The following is a 26,715-nucleotide window of genomic DNA, read 5'->3' as shown; positions in this document are numbered from 1 at the left end:
GCACATGACAGACTGCACTGAAATGTGTCTAGCAAATGAACATGATTATAGTATGCACAATGCTTGAGTGTTCATTACAAACAGAGTTATTTAAGGCTGCAAGCTTATGGCCAACTAAAGTGCTTTGCAACTGAATACAAGACTGCTGAACTGAAAACCATCACCCGACAGAGGGCCTAGAATCCAGCAGCTAAATAACTGGTTGGTTAGCTCAGATAAAGATATGTGATTCAGCTCTGCTACAAATCACTTCTTTTTGTTCCCTAGACGTCATAATACCAAAGTAACAGAAGAATCAATTTGTTGCAAAAATCCCCTCTTAATGGCTAGACTCTAGACCAGGGATGGGCAACTTGTGGAACTCTAGGTGCTGTTGGATTCCCAACTCAGATCAGTCTCAGACAGCATGGTGATGATCAGGGATGATGGGAGTGTTAGTCCAACCACATCTGCTGGCTAACTGGGTCCTCAGCTCTGCTCCAGACCTAGCAGCCAGAGAGCTCTTTGCTAATAATACAAACACGTACCTACACTTGGGTGCACCTTTGCCCTATACTACTTTCTTCTTGGAACTGAAAATAATAAAATATAACAAGGGGGAGCCAGGTCTCCACTATCTGTAAGCAATGTGTTGTCTTTCAGCTCAAAGCTCATTTTGTCCCATCTCTATTAGACGCTGTATCTCTTGACCAGCCTCCCTATTATTCCTCCAATAGTTTTTTCCAAGCACAAGTGCTAAAGAGTTTTTATTTAGAGCCCCCTTTCTGATCAACTACTATTTCTGTCTCAACTCCCTGCCTCCTCTGCTGGATATCTGATATGAGAGAGAAAAAGAGAAAAGCAGAAAGACTTGGCTTCAGAAAATAAATAAAGGGCATACGATAGCTAGAAATGTGGAATTGTTATACGAGCACCTGAAGATCCCAGTATGTAAAATAATATAACTTCACATTTGTATTATACATTTCTTTGTATGTATATAAATCACAGATTTTTGAACATCTGCAGATGGCAATATTGGGCCTGCAAGAGATTTATGTCTTTCCTTGTATCCCCACATTTCTTTCTAAGGACCCCAAGGGAAAGAAACCAGCAGCCAGCTCACATTCCACACTCCTGGATTCATATATTTTGTTGGCGGAAGTAGGGTTGACTGGAAACAGCGCATTAGTATAATTTGCATCTTTGTTTACCAGCAACAAAAAAAAATACATAAATAAAATGTAACACTGTGCTACAATTTGTCAAAAACACAGATTAGGTTGCAAAAAAGAAATTGGGCATTATTCAGAGACACATTAGGGACACTTTGATTCTGAACCCAGAACATAAGTCATCAGATATCAGATGGATTCATACTTATACAATATTATAATTTCTGTTTGTTTGTTTTTTGTTAAAAATATGTTCACTGTCAAATGTTTCATGTGGCTGCGGTCCATGAAGATTAACCTAATTTAATGTCACCTATCTCAGGCCATAGCTAAAATAAAATGTCAACTAAAATGAGATGTGTTGGAGTGTGTGTGTATGAATGGGGGGGACCCATTTTTTAGTACCATAGGTGAAGGTTCTAAACTACCAGGCAGACCTGGTTTAGAACAACTTGTCTTTATTCTTCAATTTGCTCAGGAGTCCTATCTAGATGTAGTGGCTTCTGGAATCAGATCAATGCCTTATCGATTCAGACACTGCATCAAACTCCAGTTAGCACAATACATGGGTTGATTCTGATGTGCCAGATGATCTGAAACCATGGTTTGTTGATTATACCACATCATAGTTGAGATTATTGGTGTGATGCTGGAACAACTGACGATTCAACTTTCCCCTTATAGCCACTTGTTCCAATCCAGAATCTCATGTGACTCTGAATCTATGAGTGCATCTCTTTGAGCATATAAAGCTGCCCTCTCTATTGAAGCGAACAGGGTATTTTGCTTGTACTTCATGAGGCACTGGTCACAACAGGGGTGGCTCCCATTGCCCTTCGGCTGTTGCTGGACTACAGCTATCATCTCTGACCACTGGCCGCGGGGCTGACAGGAGCTGGAGTCCAACAATATTCGGAGCATTCCAGGGTAGCAACCCTGGTGCAACATGCAAATCTGCTTAGGCACAAGGCTTTTATGAGATACACATTTGCCAATATTCCTGCATTTTGAATATGCAGTTAGTCACAAACCTGACTTCATGAGCATTAAGCTACTTCTGTATATTGTAATTTCCATCTAATTAGGAACTTCATTTAATGCTGTTTTAATTTGTTGAAAATTTAGATTCATAAAAAGGATAATCACTAAAGAGCTTTGTAAACATATAAAGTGTCCCTTATTACCCCTCAAATAAGGTAAATAAAGTTATGCTGTTAGCAGAAGTAAATAAAGGATATTTTAAGGCAGTAATCTCAATATATGCAGATATAATTACTTAGTGAGTTGTAAGAACACAGCACTGTAAACATGAATTTGTAGAAATGACTCTGAATTTAGAGACAAACGAACACTGACATATATTTTTCTTAGGCCTGGTTCAGATGCAACACTAGTACCAGCATTAATGGGTACCCCCACAGAGTCACCTATGGACTTTCATCAGCCCTTCTTTCTCATGCATTAAAGCCCCGCCCACATGCCTTGCAATCAAAATTTACTAGCAATCAAAATTTGCCAGGCACCAGGCTCATTTTGCACCTGTCTATTAGCCACTTGTGAGTCTGCAGATCATTCCTTATCCTTTAAAGCTACTCATTGCACACCCAAATTGGAGTTTATCCTCTTTCTCCAATATTAAAGGTTGGTACAAGCAAAGCACTTAAACAAAAATCCATGTAAGCTATTTACACTGATATGTGCTGACATGACTATCATTTACGTCTGGGCATTTTGTTCAACTATTCACAGGCTAACATGAACATGTAAACATAATTTTCAAGCAGGCAACACAGCTAAGAATTCTTTCAACACCTGCTTTGAGAGCTAAGGCATCAAGAGAAGAATTTGAACCTACCATCTTCATCCGTTTGGATTATTGTCTCTTCACTTTCCTTTCTCCCCTCAGGATTAGTCAGGATCATTTTGAGACTGACATTAGTGTAAGGAGGCAGGTGGTTCACAACATGCTGAGGTGCTTTGGGGTCCATATCCAAGCAGTCTGCCTTGCTTTCATTATGGCCACGGAAGTAATGGTAGCAGATCGTGACGTTGAAAGTGTGGCAGCGAGTAATGTTGTAACCTAGAGATTCCCAATCCACAGCAATGCGTCGGGCCTGGATCTCAGCGATCTTCAATGTTTTTGGTGTTCTCATAGGCTCTAAAACACACAGAGAGAGAACATGAACTACTTTCAGGAGTGTCCGAGCATAGAAGTGACACAAGAAATACAGAACCTTCATTGGTGGATTAAGTCTGCACAATGCCCACTGCATATCTGCTTTGACTTGACCTAAGAATTGCATCCCATTCTGCTGTCACATCTGCCAGCATTTGCAAACATTTGTAAATCTACATTTTAAAAAAAGGAATGACAACTGTAAAAAAAATCCACACTAAAATGTTTAATTAGCTGACATTGTTGGACCAATTCAAAGTCTCTGACAGCAAACCCACCAAGAGCAACCAAAAGACCACCACAGCTGTTGCTATGCTTCTGTGTGCTTTGCGGTTTCTTTCGCATGCATTAAATTTGAGTAAATTGGATAATATATCATCCTGGTGAAGAGTCAGTGTGCTCTGCACTGTGATTTATCATGCCACCAAGCAATGCTGTTTACTAATTACACTAATTGCTCTACTAAACTAGCAGTAACCAAAATGATACAGATATTAATTAAAATTTATTACTTGGGTAATGCTGTTATTCATTGACAAAAAAAGCCAAAACAAAAACACGACACCACTACAAAATGTCAGGCTCCTCTTTCCTTGACCGCCCCCCTACAAACACCATAAATGGTAAAGGTCTGCACTATCACCCAAGCTCAACCATTAACATGTGCACAGCTCTCCACTCAACTGGAAAAGACCAGCAACACTTGTCTGACTCCCTGAACAGCCATCAATCCATCACCATCTCCCTAGTGTATTCATTCCTCATGCAAGACTAACTTTATAGCCTGACTTAATTAAAGGGATTACACAATGAAAGTCATGACCATGACCACATATACTAAAAATTCACTCAACACACACTGCATTCCTACATTCTACATTCCTGGTATATTTATTTACAGCAGCAAGTTCTAGTTTGTGTATCTCAGTATTCTGCCAGATTAAGGGTGAAGCCAAATGAGCCAAACGTTCTTCTATCCATTCATAAGCCTTCACTGTCTTTTAAGAACGCTCATTTACCAAACGAAAAATCTTAACTAAGCAAACAGCACAAGGCACAGATGGCACAGCCAAACAGGGGCTTCAATAAATGTGCTCAAGCATACAGCTTACAAGACAATGCAACCATTTAAGCATCCCCACCCCCCATCCTTGCAATACATTTGTATATATTATTGTCAGATACATGGGCTTTTCTGAATTAGTATGCTACATACAGATTAATGGATTTACTTCTCACAGTGACTAGCTTTCCACTTAGATGTTTTCTCTTCTGTATTAGCTATTAATTTATTAATTAAAGAGGTAGATAGTTTGGGTTTCTGAAGTAGGATGAAGGAGACCAATGTTGAAAATATATATTCAACCACCTGAGCGATAATCAGCTTGTTTTTATGAATGCAAGGACCTCTGCAAAATGTTACCTTCAGTATGTAGCAGCATGGACAAGATCCAGTGGTCCAGGCCTGGATTTCAAAGGGCCATGCACTCGAATAAGCTTTTCACACACCCCTCCTTCCTAACGTAGCTCCCTAAAAGTGCAGCCTAAAGGAGAGGAAGCCTATGGAGAAGTATTTCATGTTGTGTGAAACGTTGGAGAATCAGCATCCCCCTCATGAACATGAGGAAAGTATATGTACGTGGATGCACTGTGGATGCACACAGGAATCTTCTTGGAGCCTTCTCCTAGCACCTGGGTAGCTTTCTAATGACCTGTGCCTTTTGGCTTGGTCATCATCCACTGAGCTCAAGGCAAACTCACCCTGAGCTAGTTTGGACATAATATTAAACCATAGATTAGCACTGCAAAGGAAAAAAAACAGTCTCCACCTGAGCTTGCTTGTTCCCTGTCTCCTCTAGTACAGCCAGAAGTTCAGAAACCTTTCACTTCCATTTTCCATTTTCTTTTCCCCTTCTCCCATCCAAATCATTTTCACACTTATTTCTGAATCTCCTCCCACCCCATGATCTCAATGCATGTCTGTTTGTATTGAAAACAGAAAAAACGAATTAACAAGATTTTTTTAAAAAACACACACACAACTCTCTTAACTAAGGTTAGTGGAAGCAAACCAACTTCAAGCCATACTTTATGAAGTCAGCTTGCTTTCACTAACCACAGTTTAAGGTTTGAATGACACAGTAAACAGTTGTGAATCTAAAAGGGAAGGGGAATTCATACTGGAAGGGGAGAGGGAGGGAAAGGAGGCTAGGCTCAGTCTCATAGTGTTGTAACCAGACATTGCCATAACGACTGTAAAAAAAAAAAAAGCTATCTGAGGTGTGGTGTTTGCACACAGGAATCTCTCCTTTTTATTTTCGAATTTTAAAAAACACTTTTGGAACTTTGACAAAGTTCCAAGCGACTTCAATATCTAGGCTTCTTCTGAGACGGAGATGGGCAAGTTCTCCAATTTCAACTGTTTATGGTTTACATTCCATGGCTACTAAGCTACAATGGCTGTGATCTACTTCCACTGCTAGGGACAGTATGCCTCTGAACACGTTTCTGGGAACCACAAGTGGGGAGAGTGCTGTTGAACTCAGGTTCTGCGTCAGGGGTACCCATAGGAATCAGGTGAGCCATTGTGAGAACAGGTTGCTGGGCTAGATGGGCCTTTGGCCTGATCCAGCAGGACTTATTTCCATGATGACACATTGCTGTAGTCATCAGAAGTGGCATCTTGATCCTCACCCTCTGCTTGTTCGTGTGTGTGTGTGAAGTTAGGTGATAGGCTAATTGCTTATTATTCATTCTTTAAAAATAAACCTCTTATCTGTAAACACAGTTATTAGAAGATTGTTTTGTACTGCTGTGGAAGGCACCGTCAGAATTCAGTCTATAGCATGTGAGTGTTGGATGTTTTAAAAACAACAACAACTCATTCCTCCTGTGCTGGCACCCAGTGGAAAATCCCCTCCCTCTGAACTTCCTTGTTCCACTAGGAGGGAAGCTGAAGAGCAGCTACAGAGGGATGTGTGAGAGAATTGTCACTAGAATTGTCAGATGCGTCCCTCTTCCATAGGTAGTCTTGTTAAAGTAAAAAAGAAGACGGCGACACATTAAATGTATACACACAGTGAATATATTGACTGGTTTGGCCCTGACATTTTAATTTCACGTTGCATTTGCTTGAAAGGCTAAAAGTAGTTTTACCCTCCCTGCCCCAAAACACAATTTACTGCAATGCTTCCTGGAATCAAGGCCACTGCTTGAACCTCCTTAACAGTGAAGAATAAGACTGGGATGTGAGGTTTCAGTCTGTCACGCTGAATTTCAAAGTGTTTTGATTTAGTTTCCTCAAGGCAGGAACACTAATAAGCATTCTGGCCGCATTACACTAGATATTAAAAAAAGTTAAAGGTGGAGCAGAAAATGTTTTCAAAGTTCCTTGAAATGTAACAGACGTGCCCCAGTATTGGAAGGCACATTAAAGGCATCCTTTATTTTGCCTGCCAGAAAAAGGGTGGAGGGAGCAGGGAGGAAAGACAAGTTGAGATTTCTCACCACCGTGCTTACCATTGGCAGAGGCCAACCAATTTCTATTAAGGCTGAGATGGTAATTAAAGTCTGTAGCGGCTCTCAGCAGCCTTGGTAAACTCTGCCAACTGTCCCTCTGCTGCTGAAAATGGTGCTTCAAAATGCAATTTTTTGCTCTCTTCTCGGAGCAACATTCATAACAGGGTCTCTGGAGATCAGGTTCAATTGTTTTAAACTGCTGCACCACAAAGCCTCCATCTGCAGAGCCTCAGTAGAAAGTAATCTCCTAATAATTATGTTGCCAGATAAGAGGTCGCTAGATTGTTTAGTAAATTCCAAAAAAACCTAATTGCATCTCATTAAGAATAATTTCATTTGAAACTGGAAGAGAACTAATGTGCTCCGTTTATTACTCTTCCGGGCTTCTCTGCCCTACGGAATGTCAGCTGAGCCCATTTGCAACTCAATTCTATCTAAGGGCTTTGGTTCCAAGATGCAGGCGATACTTCCAAAGGGCATCAAGTTATACTTTTTATTATTCTCATCTTCACAGAGGCTCACAACCTTATTTGTTCACACACACCCAATCAAATTTCTAATTAGATTCAAGAAATGCCTATTCTCCTAATGTACAACTCTCTGTGCATTAGACACTGAAAAGAAGCGTAACTTATTGCTAAGTGAGGACTCAGCTTAAGCAACCTTCCAGTCAGGGGTGTAGGAAGGGGGGTGGAGGGGATGGGCTGCCCCAGGTGCCACTCTGGGGGGGGGGTGACAAGATGGTCCCTGCCTCCCTCCAGCTGTAGAGCAGCCGAGGGCGTCCATATGGGCTGTCGCGTGTGCGCACTCCATACAGGATGCCACACATGCACAGCCTGTACAGAGTGTGCATGAGCAGCATTCCGTACGGAGTGCACACATGTGGAATGCTGCATATGCGCAATCCGTATGGGATGCCGTACATGGGCACTCCGTACGGGCTGCCCCGCCCCAGGTGCCGGAGAGGGTTTCTCCACCACTGCTTCTAGTGCGCTATTTATATATACATCCATAGAACTGTTGAGAATTTCATCCTCCCATGCTGCAGATGTGTGGGATTGTTACGTCACATGTCTGTTTACATTCCAGCACTGATTATTGGAGTCTTGTGAGTGGAAAGGGAGATACACTGTTTCCGCTCTGGATAGCCATTGTTTTTGCAGTTCTCTCTCCGAGAAAGTAAGACAGAGAGGCCATATTTTTCTTTGTCCCATTTGCAATAAATTAGGCTTAGATGTTACTCCTCAAGGCCGAGTTTCTGTTTGGACTCTGCTAATCATGTGCTCATGTCCTTGGATATGGGTCATATCAACGTGATGGGAGACCAGAGGGATGAATCCCGGGCGATGCTGCATGGGGGGGGGGGGAGAGGCACCGGCCTCGGCGTTATCACCCAACAAGAACTCTCTAAGCGATTCGCAATAAAAATACGTAAGATTTTCAATAAAACCATACAAATATAAAACAATAAAAGTGTTCATCCAAACAAAAAACTAAACCATAATCTAAACAGTAATAGCTGTTCAACAGTGGAACGGTCTCCCTTGGGAGGTTGTGGACTCTTCTTCCTTAGAGGTTTACAAGCAGGGGTTGGATGGCCATCTGTCATGGATGCTTTCGCTGAGATTCCTGCATTGCAGGCAGTTGGACTAGATGACCCTTGGAGTTCCTTCTAATTCTACAATTCTATGATTTTAAACCAGCACAAAATATCCGCTCTCTCATCTAACTCATTCAAATGAAGTAAGCCACATCATGCCGTAATGTACCATTTATGACTTGAAATAAACTGCTAATCCATTTATTTGCAAGAGAAATAGAATGTAGGTAATAGTGGAATTTGGATCAAAGATCAACACAAACTACAGCTTTTGATGAATTGGACCCTAGTCTACAAAAGATTATGCCATAATAAATTCATTAGTCTTTAAGATGCCTTTGTTGCTTTTGACAGACTAACATAAGAACTACCCCGCTGAAAATAGCAGTTTTATTGACCTTAGCCTAGGAATGTCTTCTCACACAAGAATACAACACTATCCTCTGTAATTTTGTATAGTACTGTATGAAACCCAAAATGCTAGTATCTGGAGCTTAATGTAGTGCTATGTGTCTTTATACTTATGGATAAAAAATAAATTGTACACTGCAGCAAACGGACAATTACACAAATGAGATGTCCATGCCATCGTTCATGCACTCTTCTAGCCATCACGGTCCTCTGCAAGGTCCCATTCAGCACAATTAGTCCACCAAGGAAGAGTGCAATGGTTGGATAAATGCATGAGCAGTGTGGAGAGTCCTTCTATTCTGTATAATGACCATTGTGTTGCAATGCGCATGCACTGAGGTCCAAACAGGATGTTGAAGGGAAGGAGGGAGAAAGGAAGAATAGTAGGAATTGTGCCCATCCTTATTTGTTTTCAATAACACCACAAGGTGTACTTTTAATCACTGGCAATGGATAATTTATTTAGTATCAAATGTTAAGCCTCGTATCAGAGATGAAACTGATGCTTCTTCAACAGTAATAAGGGAAGAGAAATTCCACATATTCCCTGGCAACTATACGGAAATGCATATATAAGAGTGAGACTATAGCCATGGCAGGTACACATACACACCATTATGGATCAGGAAGATTGAGCACCACTTTATAAGATACAATGAATAATAGCTTTAGTATTCTCTAAAGGTTAATAATAGACAGACAGATAGAAGAAAAGACACAAAACCTGTTGACCCATCAGCCACCTTTCAACAGCAGAATGATTTAATAAGTAGCTCTAGATAATGGCTAAAATGAAATTCTATTTCTTTAGCGCTTGATAAGCAACACACAATATGACAGTTCAATATCAGTGCCCCTTTGTAGAGATTATCTCCATTTATTCAGAGATTGTTTTCAAAACAAAAAGGCCTCCACAGTTGGGAAAGAAAAAAGGAGAGCCGCGTGCATCTCCTCAGAACCAATTTTAATGATAAAACACATTACCTGCTGTCAGTCAAAGAAAACCAGAGTATGTCCCAGGGCCTGTGACAAAAAGGCTATTTCTCAAAGATGTACACAAGGATAGGACACTCAAGCATGACAAGTGTTTTGCTGTTGCCGCTTTTCAAGAGAAATCCCATAGGTTGATCAGAATGCACAATTTCAGTTCATTTATCTAAAATAAAAGGAAGTGGCTTTTCTGGTCAAAAGATAGCATTCACATTTGTCAGTGTGAAATTGAAAACAATGAAACAAATTTCATAGCAAAGGCAAAGGATGACGATAAAGAGAACAGCAAGAATATTTGATGCCTTAGCAGTTTTTCTTTCCTTGCGCTCTCTTGTTCTCAAACTGCAAGACATAATCAGGAGCCAGACCAAAGATTTCACAAGCATGGTACATAGTGACTCGCTACTGGCTCACAACTTAAGTGTTCATGGGACACTGGAAAAGCCTCTTACATACATAGCACAGTAGCGATGACTGTGACCTACAAGATTGGAAGTTACAGGATAAAATTCTTTCTCAACCTCAAATCTGCCAAGGTTGCCATACTTCTGTCAACCTCTTCTCTCCTTCGGCACTATAAGAACTATAATATTGGTTTACTTTACAAGAGCTGAATCATACTATGATGAGTCAAACTGTAATGACAATGACCAACTAGGTCATTTCTGAGTTACTGTGCTTGAATTATTTCCTTTCTACTTTGATATAATTCAAAATGGGCAGCTCACAAGTAACTATCCAGTTGGTTGTTTTTCAAGTAATCTTTTGTGATGTTCCAGAACATCTAAGACTCACCAAAGAGGTGCAAGCCTAGGATTAAGGAAGGGGTGGCTAGAACAGCACAGAATAATAAGGTCCCATGCACAAAGGAAATACAGCATTGTCCCAGAAAGAACAGAGAACATGTTCAAAGCATCCTGAGATCAAATATATTCTCTGTTATTTATTATATTTATATACCACCCTTTATCTGAGGATCACAGGGCAGTTTAAAAACACAAGAATGAATATTTCTCTCAAAAAAAAAAAAATGGAGGGGGAAAAAACATGGTTTAAGTTCAAAAGCTGCCCTACACATCTCCTTCCAGGATGCTCTAGATCAGGGGAGTCAACATGGTGCCCTCAAATGTTTTGGACAGTGGGATATCCAGTCTCATATAACCAACATGCTTAAGTCTGATTAATGCATGAATGCTAAAAACTATAGAGTTTTTAGCATTCTATCTGGCCAGGCTTAGCTCACCTTGGGAGAGATTAGGTAATCAAGCCTTTGTTCCCAGTCTATCCAAGCAGCTCAACTTGTGAAGAGACAAACCTGCTTGCTAGCCTCTTAAGCTGAATGGCTTTAACAATCCTCTCTTGAGTTACAATACCAATAATTTAGGAACTTTCATCACTTTGCAACTAAGCCAAGTTTTACCGCCTATGCAACATTTTTGACCGAAAAATGGAAAAGCAAAAGAGCCTGACCTTTGAATCGTTTGTAAGTAAACCAATTTTAAACTTACCAAACGTGTGGTCTTTTTAAATGCTGGGGGAAGAGGGAGTTTTGGAACTCACACGGCACATTTTCAAGGTCCAACAGCCTATATTTCCACACCTTACTTTGCTGCAAGTTTTGTGATTTTAAATCTCTGCTGGGGTTCTCTCACCAAAGAGTAGTTGCCCCAAACCAGGATCCTGGCATCTAAGAATTCTCCTTTTATGAACTTAATTCGTTCCATTCTTAACCTGAAAGTGTTCTTAACCACTTTAGCTAATGGGACCTCCCGGTGCCGCCGCAAGATTTCTGTTCTCATCCTGAAGCAAAGTTCTTAACCTGAGGTACTATTTCTGTATTAGCAGAGTCTGTAACCTGAAGCATCTGTAACCTGAAGCGTCTGTAACCCGAGGTACCACTGTACCTATTTTTTCTTTGCACCAACATGGACTGCATCTCCCAGCATCCCTCACCACTGACAGTGCTGGCTAAGGATGATGACCACTGTAGTGCAGCAACAATTGTTGTTGTTGCTAAAATGTTCTTTCTCTCAAAGGAGCCCAGGGAAGCAAGCAAGCAATTAAAACATCTAAAAGCAATTCCAGTACCAATACAGACTGGGAAAGATATCTACATAAAGGGCATGTTAAGAATATAATAAATAAGAGCCTACGGATCAAATCAATGGCTCATCAAGTCCAGCATCCTGTTCTCAGAGTGACCAAGCAAGATCTAAGCACATGAAAACTCCCTCCTCCGGCAGTTTCCAAGAACTGCTGTTCAGCAGCATATAGCCTCCAACCATGGAGGCTGAGCACAGCCATCATGGCTAGTAACCACTGACAGCCTTATCATCCATTAACTTGCCTGAACCTCTTTTAAAGCAATTCAAGTTTGTGACCATCACTATCTGCTGTAGGAGCGAAGTCCACAGTTTAACAATGATTGTGTGAATAAGTGCTTTACTTTGTCTGTGCTGAATCTTCCATCATTAGGCTTCATTGGATATCTACAAATTCTAGGTGTTAAGAAAGAAGAAAAAACCTTTTCTCTCTCCACTTTCTCCATCCTGTGCCTAATTTTATATACTTATCATGTTGCTTGCCTTTTCTCTAAACTAAAATGTCCCTTTCCTCATAAGGAATAATTTTGGTTGCTCTTTTCAGAACCATTTCTAACTCTACTATATCCTTTTCGAGGTGATATGAGCAGAACTGGTCACAGTAGTCACACTATAGATTTGTATAATGGCCTTATGGTACTGGCTGTTTTCCATTCCTTTTCTAATGACCCCTAGCATGAAATTTGCCTTTTCACAGCTGCTGCAAACTGAGTCAACATCTTCAACGAGGTATCCATTCTGACCACAAGGACTTGTTCCTGGTCAGTCACTGCCAGGTGAGATCTCATGGGCGTATATGTGAAATTACGATTTTTCACTGCAACATATATATCACTATACACTGCTCTGTACCAAATGCATTCTCCATTTTATGGCCTGTTCACTAAGTTTGCAATCCTTTTCTGTTTTACTGACCCTGAACAACTTAGTATAATCATCAAACTCGGTCAACTCACTGCTCACTCCTAAGTCTAGATCATTTTCAAACAAGTTAAAATGCACAGCTCCCAATACCCATCCTTGGGAGACTACACTTTCTACCTCCATCAGGCATCCAGTTATTCCTACTCTTTCCTTCCTGTTGCTTAACCTGTTCCTGATTCACAAGTGGACTGCCCATCATTCCATGGTTGCTAAGTTTAGAATGTATCATACATACAGACCCAGTATGCCAACATGCAACCAATTCTACATAACTGTATCTTAGGGGTGAGATGAAAACCAAGGAATCACCTACCTAAAATATACATAAGAAGTGAAGTGGTTCTGTACCTTTCTTTTTCTTCTGAGTTTGTGAAAAACTATTAGCTTTTTGTTTTCTCCTTTTTCCAGGTGAAAGGAGTAAATCTGTTACTGGCTGTGGGGAGCTAAAGAAAACACCTGACTTAATTTATGGATATTATCATTAGTTATTCTTATTAATTAACTTTATGGATCTAGGGGACTTACTGTTAAGATCAGCAGTCTCATCATAGCTTCAACAGAAACCAGGGGATCATCGATATATTTTAACGCATATACTTATGCATGCAAAATGTATTTGTCCCTGCTGCAGAGACAGAGCAAAGAGACAAAGATATAACTGCACTGTTGGCAATTACTTGTCTGTTTATCTGATGGTATGTTTATTCTGCAGCCTCCATTCATGATTAACAGTTTGTGTATCCCTCACCTGTAATCAATAGCTGTGCAGTCTTGTATTAGCTGTGGAGATTAGACATCCCTTGATAATAAATTCCATTGATTTCCTCAGCTTAGGTGTAGTAATCCGAGAGCATTTTCCAGCATTTAAATTAAAAAGAAAATATATAGCCTTCAACGAGTGGAAATGCTAGCATGATTATAAGGTGTGACCTCTTTAAACTCATTCCTCCAGATGAATCAAACCTATCTGGTGTAATAAAATGTGAATGAGCATGTCAACAAGCATGAAAATGAAACAGCAAAGAAACAAAAAATGTGACAGGAAACACAAACCAACGCCAGAAAAGCTTTGCTTGAATTGTAAATGGCACAAGCATTTTCTGAGATTATTTCTCGAAGGTATTTAGTTTGTCTTTAACATTAGGAAGCAATTGAGTCGGGCAGCATCAATTCCGCGCCCTCCCCCCGAAAAAGCTGCTACATCTTTGCTGCTTCTAAGTGTCAGTCTTCAAATTATAGAACCATCGGGCCTGAAGAGACCAGAAAATCAGGTATTCTATCTAGCACACTGACTGCTGGTTCATATATTAAGGGAAATGTGGAAAAGAAGAAGCTCCAAACCAATTTATCCCAGCACTGTGCCTTCCTGATGTTTTGAATAACAGCTCTCATCAGTCTGGGTGGGAGGGATGGGAGTTGTATTAAAAAATATTTGGAAGGCACTAGGTTGGGGGGGGGGACGATGCAACATGTGACTCAAAGCATCACAACTGGAGTGAGAAGACTTCCAGGCATGTTTTGGGGCTCATGGGTCTCAACATGGGGAAGACATGCAGTTTCCTTTCCCCCACATCTTTGCCCATTTAGAGCAGCTTCATGACTTGGGTGCCAGATGGGTGGGAATGGATCAACTGATTCTGACTGGAAGGTATGAGAAAACTGAGTGCACATCATGCACTTAGAGGTGAACGACACAAGAGTTATTTAACTGTTTCTAAGAAATCTGGCATAGTCATTATCAGGGGAAATCTTGCCATCTGTATTGATTGCTGGCCATTTTTCTTTTTGCATCCAATATTTGTTTTGCAGTGGAGGAGGCTCAAGCTTGTGTGAAAATTGCATTGAATACAACCTGGAGGTCTGCTCTCTAATTTAAAATATACCAGAGGGGACATGCACGTTTGCTTTCATGAATTAATCTGCATATCTTTTCTGAATTTTGAGAAGTGCCAAATGTGAGGCGAAACATATCAAATCAACCAACGCATACCATATGCTAAATAACTTAATTTTTACATACAGTAGGAAGAGCTTTGTTCAACATAAGCATATTTTGTAAGCAGATACGAGGGTTTGCAGAAAATCATAAACAAATCAATGTTGCACTTTTACACCATTTTTCTAGAAAGCTGCAACCCACAAGTTTGATTCTGATAACACAAAACCACATGCTTTTTAACAGGAAGGAAGGAAGACCCCAGAGTGCAATATAGACTTCTTTCTGGTGGCCATCTGCATGTGTTCTGAGACTTGGTGTCTCTGTGGGTCCTGGACCAGAAAGAGACATGCAAATGCAATCATTTCCTAAGGTTCAGCAGACACTTTTGATGGATGAGAAAACTGATTCAGTTTGCAATTAAAGGCAAACCTATATAAAACACTTTCTGAAACAATATGCCATCCTTCAGAATTCACACTTCTCTGAATTTTGAAAAGTAGCTTTCCAGCCAAGTAATACATGCAAAAATGGTAAAGTGTGCATATATTACTGAAAACAGCACACAAAACTGTATTACAGAAAACTGCTTTATAAAAATATGTAGATTGGGCAAAATTGCATTAATGTATGTACCGTATTTTACCATATATAAGACGCCCCCACATGGTACCAACTCCCATATGTATTCCAAACACAGGAATTAGGAGACAGAGATTAGTCAGTCAGTGACTATATGTGGGAAGGTGTCACAGCCACTAATGAAAGTTGTTCCATGGTAAATTATTCATAATTATTCATAATTGCATTACCCAAACATTTGTTTGATATTATAATCAACATAATTTAGGTGGCTTAGTTTTTTAAAATAATAATAATCTGTAGTCTCTGTTCAAGTATCATATTGCCACCAGAGTCAGAAAAGTGGGTCATGCTGTCTTCCACTGTAAACAGAACAGAGCAAAATCATGTTCAAGTGCAAAAAACAATTGTGTCCTTCTTTTGCTTGAAAACTGGTCTCTTTTCTGCAAGACATATAAACCTCCTTTGGGACAATTCAAATTAGAGTCACAGGCCAAACATAAAGACATGTCTGTGAAACCAAATCCTTTTTCCTCATTTAACATGCTTCTGTGATTTCCAGTCAAAGAAAATGAGACAAAGTTTTGCTGGCAGCCCTCTCCCTTGTATTTGAAAACCAAGAATATCAAATATCCGGGAGATGGGGGAGAGAGAGGGAAGTACTGAATGGATGTAGTTAAAACAAGGAGTTTTGGGTCAAGTTAATTTCCTTTTGTTCGAAGCTCCAACACTGCTTTCTTCACACTGCTTTCCAGGCCCATTAAGAGCTCTGACTGATGCTTGGCATTTTTCCTCCAAGTGCTTAGATGGGGAAACTGCAGCAGAAAGTCTGAATTAAAACTTCTGGCTGGCATTTTTACAAGCTGCAAGGGCAAGGTAGCCTCTCTACACCCTGCCTTGGACAGGGTGAATTTAAATAAAAAGATCTAGAGCAGTGTTTCTACCAGCCCAGGAAGGGCCCAGAGATTCTGACCAGTAACGCACCACTACACAACAACAGCGGCTTTGGAAATGCAAGGGGAATTTAAAAAGAAGTTTGTAACTCTGCTAGTTCAACAACAACAAATGCCACTGGGCCCTAAAGTAACTCTTTGGCTATAGGCCAAATAATTTGAGTAGAACACATGTAATCAAGGAACATTACCCTTTCCTTTATTTCAATGATAATAACATGTGGACCGCCAGCTTTCTTCTGCCAAGGCATTGGGTACCCAAATTAAGTAGGCGCTAGACACTTTTAAAACCCACAAATGCTTTATTCCTCCTGCCGCCTAACTAATAGTTATAGACATCATTGTTTTCCATACCCAGTGGATTGCTAATGTAAAGGGCAAATTATATTTCAGACTTTACTACAAGGGGTGAGAAACCTGTGGCACTCCAAATGTTGATGAACTCCAATGCACATCAGTCCCAGCATGGGAACGATAGGAGTTGGGAGTCTAGCAGCATCCAAAACGCCACAGATTACTGACCCTTGCTTTATTGGAAATAAAGAACATACAACACCTGGCTATCTTGTAATGATATGGTAAGCTCCAAAGCACCCACCTAGCGAAATGCTAAAGGAATTTTCAAGTGCTATGTTTTGCAGGCACACAAATATTTGAGACAAAAATTGAGGGAATAATGCTACTGCATTCTACTATTCTACTAAATAATTCTACTATTTCTAAGAGCTTCGCACAGAAGTGCTCTTTTTGCACTTTTTTTAGCTTATATGAGCAATGTAACATGCGTAAATAGTTCATGGGTTTACATGAACTATTCATGTAACTTTCACCATCCCTCTAATATATTTTGCTACTTTGAAAATCACCCAGCCCACACATCTCATAATTCTCATAGGCGGTGTGCTATCATATATTAGGAAAAACCCAAGACCAATGGATATACTAGAATTAATTGCTTTCAGGGGGATGGGGTAAGTAACTGGATAATTACTAGATACCTAACATTTCTAATGGATATATGGACATATACTATTGGATATATATTTTAATAACCTTATAGTGCTATCCTATACATGCATATTCAAGGTAAGTGGGCACAGGATTACAGCCCTAATTACTTAAAGTTTTTGTTGATGAATCAACAGGGACAACTGGTGAAATGAAATTATCATCAGTGGGGCTGATGTGGGGCTCACACATGTTTAGTATTTAAGACTATATTGGTTCTGTTGTATTAATGGAATTAGGGATGCTTTCGCAATTCAATTTTTCTGGATTCTGACATCATAGAAACGTAGAGCTGGAAGGGACCGAGGGTCATCTAGTCCAACCCTCTGCAATGTATGAACTGACTTGACTCACACGTCCAGAACTTATGAGGGAACTGGAACTTTACTATTGCCTCTGGATTTTGCACTTTTCAAAATGCTGTGGTGCAGTCTTCTGCAGTTTCAATGTAATAAAATAGATTTAGAAATGTGAATTCTTAGGGAAAGTAAGTTTAAAAATATATAAGGTAAAGGGACCCCTGACCATTAGGTCCAGTCGTGACCAACTCTGGGGTTGCGGCACTCATCTCGCTTTATTGGCCAAGGGAGCCAGTGTACAGCTTCCGGGTCATGTGGCCAGCATGACTAAGCCGCTTCTGGCGAACCAGAGCTGCACACGGAAATGCCATTTACCTTCCCGCCAGAGCGGTACCTATTTATCTAATTGCACTTTGACGTGCTTTCAAATTGCTAGGTTGGTTGGGACCAAGCAACAGGAGCTCACCCCGTCGCGGGGATTCGAACCGCCAACCTTCTTATCGGCAAGTCCTAGGCTCTGTGGTTTAACCCACAGCGCCACCTGCGTCCCTTTAAAAATATATAATGAAATGTAAATTTCATGATAATTTTTTTAAGTTGCATATTAGTGGAATTGGGATTGAACAGGTTTAGGATGAGCACCTGCAGAAGCAAGAGAGATGAAAAATAGACTGATTCATTAATCCCTAATTGCAATATAGTAGGGGGGGGATTAAAATGGACTTTTGTTCTAACTATGATGATAGCTCTTGTTTTCAAGTCATGCTACATTTCCTTCAATATCTTTAAAAAGCATTGATATTGGGCTTTGGTAATATGAAATTTAGCTGATTGATCAACTGCCTTTTTACTGCTTCATCAACTAAAATAGTTAATAGGTTAACAACCCTATTAAAAAAGCACTATCAACTCATATCTAAAAATGGGCAATTATGATAAGAATTATGATAAGAATTTCATGCTATCTTCCAAGGACAAATCCATTTATATGCTGTGGCAACACTAAATGAGACTACTCTAGTCTAAGTGGACTGTGAATGGTTAGCCTAAATATGCCATATCATAGGATTCTAGTTGTACTGTAATCATTCAGGATAACCTATGTGCTGAGTAAGGTATCTTCCTTCATTTCCCATTGACTATAGAGAGTATTTTCTTAGTACGGTACATGACAGCAGACTTGTCACCTGATTTCCAATGTCAATTGTCGAAGACTAGTGGTCTGTAAAGCATGAAGGAGAATATGCCCACAAAGACAGATACATGATGAAGCAGTGCAGGATTTTCTGAACAAAGGATTGGTGCTGACCTCCATATCTCTATAAATTCTACTATATGCTTTTCAATGCAGGGAGAAGAGGGTGAATACCAAGGCGTCAAATGTAAAGGTATTAGTATTAATTCAGCTTCTATGTCAAAACCAGACTAGTTCTCTCTACCTGTTGATGACCCACAAAATCCATCTGCTTGTACTTATGGGGACTTTGTAACTTGTTAACTTCTTTAAAAAAAGAAAGACATGGGCGCTTTTCTCAAGTCACCAGTGTGAAAATCATTCAACACCTATTCTTCAGTTCTGTTGTTTCAAACTTGAAAGTACACTTGCATATGCTGAATTTAGCTGTGGAGGTTTCAATGGAAGGGATATGAAAAGAGATGATAAATTGTTGACTTTATGAAGCATCTATTGTTATGTACCATTTCTTAATAAAAGGGCAGTTAACACCTGTAAAATAATTTTATCTGCCAAATGTTGTTCCCCAGAAATATAAATACACAATTGTCCCTGCCATCTGTTAATTGTACTATTTGAATCGCATCATCATATACATATTTACTTGACTTTTACAAACTTTTAAATAGCTTTCCCAAATGTAGTGTTCTTCAGTGAGATACTATGTGGCCCTATATGGTGGTAACCAACCATAGCCTTCCAGATTAAAGATCCAGTCAGCACTTACTAGTTTCTTGTTCTGGACACTTTGCATAACAGCAATAAAGATAAATGGGGACCAACCATCTTGGGTAATGACATCATTTGTCAAAGTCATGAACAGCTGGCACATAAATATGATGAGAAACAAAGCAGATTGTCAGGATGGATACAGAATTCAAGTTTTCTAATTGAGAGAGTGTCTTAAGCAGCAGGAGGGGTAATGGTATTCAAACACACAGCTTATTGAATGTTTCTTATAGGAAACTACAGTTTAGGAATTCATGTTAGATGCTCCACATGCATCTTGTAGAAGAAAGAACACCTTTAAAATGGAGCCATTCTTTCAAATATATCTATTCAAAGAAACAAACATCAGATGTTACCACAGTAAATGGTGGCTAGGTAAGTTTAGGTGGCTTCAACACACTGTAGACACAATGAGAGTAGTTTTTCAGTTGCATGGAGTGGGCACCTGAGTAACTATGGTGACATGCAGTAATGTGATTCACAGATACATCTCACTTTGCAGTGGAGAGGGAGAAAATAGTGACCAGATGCACATGCAGTGCTGTAGCTCTGACTTTTTTTTAGAGCTGAGGCAGCCAAAGTGCTTTGCTGCTAAAGAGACAATATAATCTAGATATTTCAACTGCATTTAATGACTTAGAAATTCAGCATATTTAAGCACACATTTTGCTGTGTGATGGTCATGTTTGACATTCCTTTGGCCGCTTCACCCACCGTCCTCCCCAGAGATACAACTTCCGCCCATGTATTTTTTGAAAGCTTTAAACCAGTCGAGTACATTAGTTTTGTATGGATCTGGAGGGGTGGGAGTGGGCAACCTGGAGGAAATGAAAACAGCATCTTGCTATTTATTTTAATATGCAATATGTGTGTCATCAGATAAATCCACGCTATGGCAACAATTGTCTTGCTAATCCTAAATATAGAAGGCCAGTAGGAGAGCCCAGCAAGAAGTGTTAACAATGCCAAGCTGCATTAGTTTCTCCAACTGTGAGGAATTTTTCAATATCAACAGTATTGAAATTAAATTGCAACTTAGGTCAAAAGCTTCAAGATAGCTTAGTGACAGAATATTATATCCTTAATTAATTCTATCTAAATTTGATCAAGGGTTTTGTGTGTGCATGTTATTTAAGAACCCGTCTTTTCATTACTGGGCTTTAGGTTCCTATTTTGATCAAAAGTTACAGATATTTAATTTCCTGAGTTTAATTAATCTGTTTTTTCCCCTTCTGTTTTGTGAGGAAAGGGTCTGTTAAATACATACAAGTTCCAACACAGGTCAGAACACCTTCCAGTCAGGTCACAGGACTCTCAAGAGTAGCTTGAGGACAGCGTAGTCCACTTGCATAGGGCTCTGCAGCATGTGCATATCAGCACACAAATGCATTATTGCCAATGCAACACATGTGGGCACAGCGACACCATTGATGCCTTCTGCTGCAAAACCTCTGAGCTTAGTTGAATTCAGATGCTCCCTGCCTCCTTGATCATGGTGGTTACCTTCCTCCTCAACAAGTATATCAAGCCGAATAAGGAAGTTGCAAGAGTAGTGCTCTGTCCAAGTCCTCTTTCAGCTCTATGACTGGAATTCAATGCTGTCCTAAAGTGATTGTTCCATCAGCCCAAGTATTTCTGCTGGCCAGAATGAACTAGTGGGAGTTGTTGGCCTGACCTGTTTGCCCAACAACTGCCCAATGTGCTTTCAAAGGTTAATTCTATGGAATCTGTTTTTGTATGCATATAGTTTGGAAAAGTAAAGGCTGTGAGTGTGTGCTCTCTCTTTCTGCATCTTTTGGGCTGCTGGGGGGTTTGGGGGGGAGACAGTTGACAAGACAAGGGGATGCTCCTAGTACAGTGCATTATTTCACTGGTCTATTGGCTAAATTAAAATGAGCAAAGTGTCCTTCTGAAGTGCCCACCTTCATTTTGAAACAGTAGCTTGAAGTCACTGGAGAATTAATGTGCAGAAATCCAGTATACTTTCTTTGTTTAGAAGTCGGAAGCAAGTGCTATGTGTCACACACATATTATTCGGTATGACAATCAGTCTGCTCTCTCCTTCCCTACAATTTTTCCATCGGCCACAGGGGGAAATCCCTTCTAGCTGAATGCAGACACCCAAAACTGCTACTGTGGATTAAAGATTCTCTAATCATCAAATCTTTTTATAGTTAAGAGTGGCAGAAAATGCTGGCACCCATTCAGACCGTGAAAGATAAGCCACTGTGTCCAATTATGGCCACAATCCAAACTCTGTGCCAGGCACAAAAGCATAACACACCCTTGCTTTCCTTGCCGACTTAACATGAAATACTAGGATAAAGAAAGAGAACCAACTGTAGAGTACTGCGAATGTTCCAGATAGTCTCTTATCCTGGAGAGAAACATAGACAACTGCCTTGTTTATCTATTTAGCTTAGTACTGCCTGCACTGACCAACAGATTTCAGGCAAACAGAAATTTAAAGGCACACAGTAAATTAGAGGGACACAAAGCACTAGTCGTCCATTTTAACCTGTCCTGCCTCCTCAGACTTAAGAGTGTACAACCCAAGATCCTTTAATTCAGAGGCACCTAACCTGTGGTACTCCTGCTGTTGCTCAACTGCAGCTCCCATCAGCCCTAGCCAGCACAACCAAAGGCCAGGAGTGATTGGAAGCTGTAGTTCAGAAACTTCGAGAGGACCATGGGTAAGCTATCCCAGGTTTAATCTGAAATACTAGGACCAGGACTCTTACACATGAAAAGAGATCACTCAGTCAATTGGTTATAGCCTCTTAGCTATTATTCTTTTTGAATCTATGCCTCAAACACAGTCTTTGCCCAGCCTAGAGTTGCAGCTTACAATATCTGGAGGGCAACAGGTTGTTGAAGGTACTCAAAATGAACACAGATTTTTTAAAAAGCCCTGACCTCTGCCCTTATTTTCTCCTTAGGAAATGTAGCAGGGGGGTAGTGAAGCAGAAAGCTTTGGACACCTCCAAGGACAATAGGACACCAGTGGAAAATATTTCTATTCCAGAGAAAGGAAAACAAAGATATAATAAGCTGCATGGAATAATTTTTACTCCCAGTCCCAAAAATTAAAGTACAATTAACCATTTAAACAAAAAAAAATCTCCTTACCTCAAATTTAATAATGCCAAATTAGAGCCCACTAATGCTGTGATAATGTCTTATAATGGAATTCTGCGGCTCCAAGCTGTGTCATTAGCTGTTCCCTTTCACTCCAGTCTTTCCCCTGAAGTAAAATATTATCCTGCCTAATAGTTTGTGTATAAAATATTTAAATAAATCAGGCCCATTTATGCATATGCATTCTTTCCTTAAAGGTCACACCAGCTTTTCAGCCAAATAATTACAAAGCACTACACGCAGTTAAATTTTGGTTCAGTAATTTAAGGGAAAGCACTCAAGAGCTTACCCAAGAAGCTATATATTAAAGGGCAAGGCTAAAAGCATTTGTCAAACTTAAACAAATTAGTCCTATGTTACTGCTCATCCTGCTAAGTTCTGCTACTTTCAATTTTGTCCCAAATGTTATGTCCCTAAACAGCTGTTGTGTGTGGCATGCTGGGGGAAAATATTCTGCATCTCATAATCATTGTAGTTCTAGGGCAAGTTTGTCACAGCTGCTATTTAGATTCATAAGTGCATGCGTGTACAACTGACTTTGTGTTTCAGACTACAGAATCATCAAGCTATAAGAGTACATATATCTTTGGCCTGAACATCAATTGTAAATATGATTTGCATGCAACACTGAATCATAGTTTAGTGTTATGAGCATGTGCTACACAGCAAGCCTTGGGCTTGCACATCACTGTTATGAAATGCTCTTGCCTTGAGAGGTTTATCTATGCTGACTCTGCTCTCTTCTCTTTTGGGTGCCAAGTGAAGGCATTTTCCCTCTAGGTCTTTCATTACTTTTAATATTTTTGGGGTATCACTATTAGTATTATTCTGGAAACCAAATGTACTTTTGCTTCATCGTGCTGTGGCTGCTTCCCAATAACTCAGTCTGTTTTGCTTTAGAACTACTTGAAACCCTTAAGTGTTTAAGATAATATAAAAATTATGTAAGAAAAACAAAGGAAACTGCTATATGTTCCTATGGGGGTTCTTTAACAAGGGGGGGAAGTTTGCAATTAAAGGGCACCAGGATCAAAATGCAGCTCAGCCTGCTATTATTGCTAGTCTACCTTCTCTCTTGCAAAGACAGCAGATATGTTTTATTGGATAATATTAATGTCAAGGGCCAAAGGCAGAATGACAAGACCAATTAGATGCTTGCTCTGTTTGAAAAATGGAAGGCATTACTGGCACTGTCCACTCCAAAACTTTTGTGATATATTCCTACCACCGTTTCTCAAACCTTCTCATAAAAAAATGTAGTAGAAAAGAAATAAGTGGAAGTAACTGGCAATCAGAACAGTATCGGAAACTCTTCAGCCATTGAAAACAACAATCTATGCACTTGTGTTTCATTCACCAGTGATGATACCAATAGGAGAGGAATTTGGAGCAAAAACACAAAAAGCGCAACACAAATTCATTCATTTCCAGTTTTGAAATTCAAATTGAGCAGCCTGCAGAGAAGCTGATAAGCTCTCTAGCAGAGTATAAAGTCTACATAGGCCTTAAGATCTAGCACAAGTGTATTATGTATAATGAAGTAAAATGAATAAACAGCATCCAGGTTGAACAAATCCAGCACTACTTCCACCCAAGCAAGCGAAACAAAGGCAAAACTATAGTTATGAATACAAATCTCTCAAAAACTGCATAAATCTTGCATTCCCCCCCTAAGAACCAGATACATCATTATTTAAAAACACAACATAAAGCAGACCAGCTGGCAATGGCTTTTCTGGAACAGAATGTTTCAGGTAGAAGAAAAACTGTTCTCCGCCCTGCCCACTCTGCCTCTACTTACCAGTGAAAAAACAGTCCTGCAACTACTGTTAACATAAGAATAGTCCAGCTGGATGAACCCAAAGGCCTATCTAGCCCAACATGCTGTTCTCCAGTGGCTAACCAGATGCCCATGGGAAACCCACAATAACAGCACTCTCCCCACTTGTGATTCACTGCAGTCTACCGTTTGTGCCCAAGATGCCCACCCAATTTTGCTGTGAGTATGCGCTTATGATGGAGAAGACAGCACATGGCAATAGTCAAGCCTAAGTCCCCTGCTCTTGATGTAAATCTTACTCAACCTAGCCCATTAAATAGCTGCTGGGTGTGAGAGGGCAGAAAGGGAGTGGAGGGAAGGGAAGGGAAGGGAAGGGAAGGAGAGAATGAATGGCCCACCGCTGATAGAATTGGGCTTAATCAGCTTTAACTCATCTATCTGTGAACCTCAATGTGGTTCTGTAATGATAAAATGTTATCAGGGGAAATTATGAGAGGTGGGAAGAAGAGAGAGAAACTTTTCTTGATTCATCAGGCGGGGGATAGAAATAGAATTCCACAAAGTTGCCTTTGCTGTCCTTCAGTCAGTGACTACCTTTCAAGCACTGTAATGTCAAAAGCCTGAATTGATTTTAGCAGCAAATTTATCTTTAGGACTGTCACCAAGATAAATAATATCGTCCTTTATAAACAGAAATAGAGGATTTATTCAGAGGAATTTCTTGCATCTGTATGTGCTGCATTTTGAAGTTTTAAAAAATATATTTAAAATGTATGCCCTGGAATTCTGAGAGGAGGCCTGCCCACAAGAAAGTGGAAAGTGGAAAAACGGACAGCAATTGTCATTCTCTTAAACTTTTCAGGTGAACGTGTGACAAATAACCTGTTAATTTTACAAAACTTATCCATATCCTAAATATTTAGCAGGTGCATGAGATCTTAATTAAAAAGAAAAGGGACCCTGCCAACCTTTGCCTGTCTCTTGTTCCCTTTATTTCTCTCCATGACTCCCCACTTTCTCCCCTGGCTGGGAAAGGTTCCCCCTTGTTAGCTGTCTCCAACCTGAGGTGATGGCAGAGGTGGCAATGGCAACAGGCAAGGGGGCATGTAAAGAAGATCCAAACTGCTGGGCTCTTCTGACGGTCTGTTCCACTGCAAAGGCACACTTGAAGTGCGGCTGACCTTCTGCAAACCTTCGTTTCTTCCCCAAGCCACTGCCCCTCGGCACCCCCGGTCTGCATTCTTCCCAAATGCTTTTGCCTGCCTAGACTTTGCCCTTGCACTGCAATAAAGTCTCTTGCTTGCCTGCGCAGCTGTAGATATGTGCTTGTGGTAAACGTCTGACAGCATAGTTGGAATACTGCTTATTGTACTAAGGTAAGAGTCAGATTTATTACCTCACCCACAAGGGAATGCAGTCCAGAAGGTTCATGCCTTCTGTTCTTCCATAAGACTCTTAAGAAATGTATGTCTTAATTAAAGTCAATAGTCAAGCATTACATGCAGTAATAGCCTTATCTTAAGAGCTACTTCTAAATGGAATTTCAAAGGGATATTCCTTAAGATGCATGTCACTCTGGAAGAGTTACATGCTTAGTTATTTCACAGTGAAGATGTAGTCCTAAGCAACCGCTGAGCCGCTTCCAAGCAGCCCTTTCATCTGGAACAAACATTCAGGAATCTGCCTGCACAATATCCAGCACCAATCCTACAGAGGCAGGAAATGAGAATGTTGCAAGATATTTACAAAAATGAAAACCAGTACACTTATAAATATTGTTCTGCAACAAAGTGCACAAATCACAATAACGTCTTACATGAATTCTTAACTTCAGCCTGAATCTTGTCTGCTCTACAAGCAGCTTAGAGGTCTTGATGATTAAGCAGTATATAAATCCTGCTTAATAAAATCATCATCACCATCTACATTTTATTTGCATGCCGCCTTTCCACAGTTAAAAACAATGCTCAAGGCAGCTTACAACATGACAAGTTTTACACAATTACAAAAGTCAAACAATAAATAAACCACATCAAAAACATACACAACCAGATGGAAAACAATTTCCACATAAATCTAAAACTAAGAATACAGCATTAATATCACAGTTGAAAATGACATAGGTAAAAAATAACAGCAATTAAAAAGCACACACAACAAAAACGGAGCCCTTTCTTCCT

General features: G+C 40.0%; 1 protein-coding gene and 1 long non-coding RNA gene across 16 annotated transcripts in view; one reads left to right on the top strand and one right to left on the bottom strand.

The window, feature by feature from the left end:
* The window catches only part of PTPRK (protein tyrosine phosphatase receptor type K), a 331,989-nt gene that overhangs the window by 79,436 nt on the left and 225,838 nt on the right, over positions 1–26,715 (bottom strand). For all 14 annotated transcript variants that reach the window (XM_081907035.1, XM_081907036.1, XM_081907031.1 and 11 more), the window contains exon 8: positions 3,010–3,312. In XM_081907035.1, the coding sequence (XP_081763161.1) occupies positions 3,010–3,312 (303 nt within the window). The remainder of the gene's footprint in view (positions 1–3,009; positions 3,313–26,715) is intronic.
* On the top strand, positions 14,061–25,842 carry LOC309367693. 2 transcript variants are annotated; one of them, XR_014167287.1, is made up of 3 exons: positions 14,061–14,147; positions 19,006–19,042; positions 25,571–25,842. It is a non-coding gene; the product is annotated as an uncharacterized lncRNA (long non-coding RNA). The 2 variants fall into 2 exon arrangements; XR_014167288.1 differs by lacking the exon at positions 25,571–25,842 and adding an exon at positions 22,557–22,659.

Source organism: Podarcis melisellensis, assembly GCF_964234715.1.
Source record: "Podarcis melisellensis genome assembly, chromosome: 3".
NCBI classification, from domain to species: domain Eukaryota; kingdom Metazoa; phylum Chordata; class Lepidosauria; order Squamata; family Lacertidae; genus Podarcis; species Podarcis melisellensis.
This window is presented reverse-complemented; position numbering and strand designations above follow the sequence as displayed.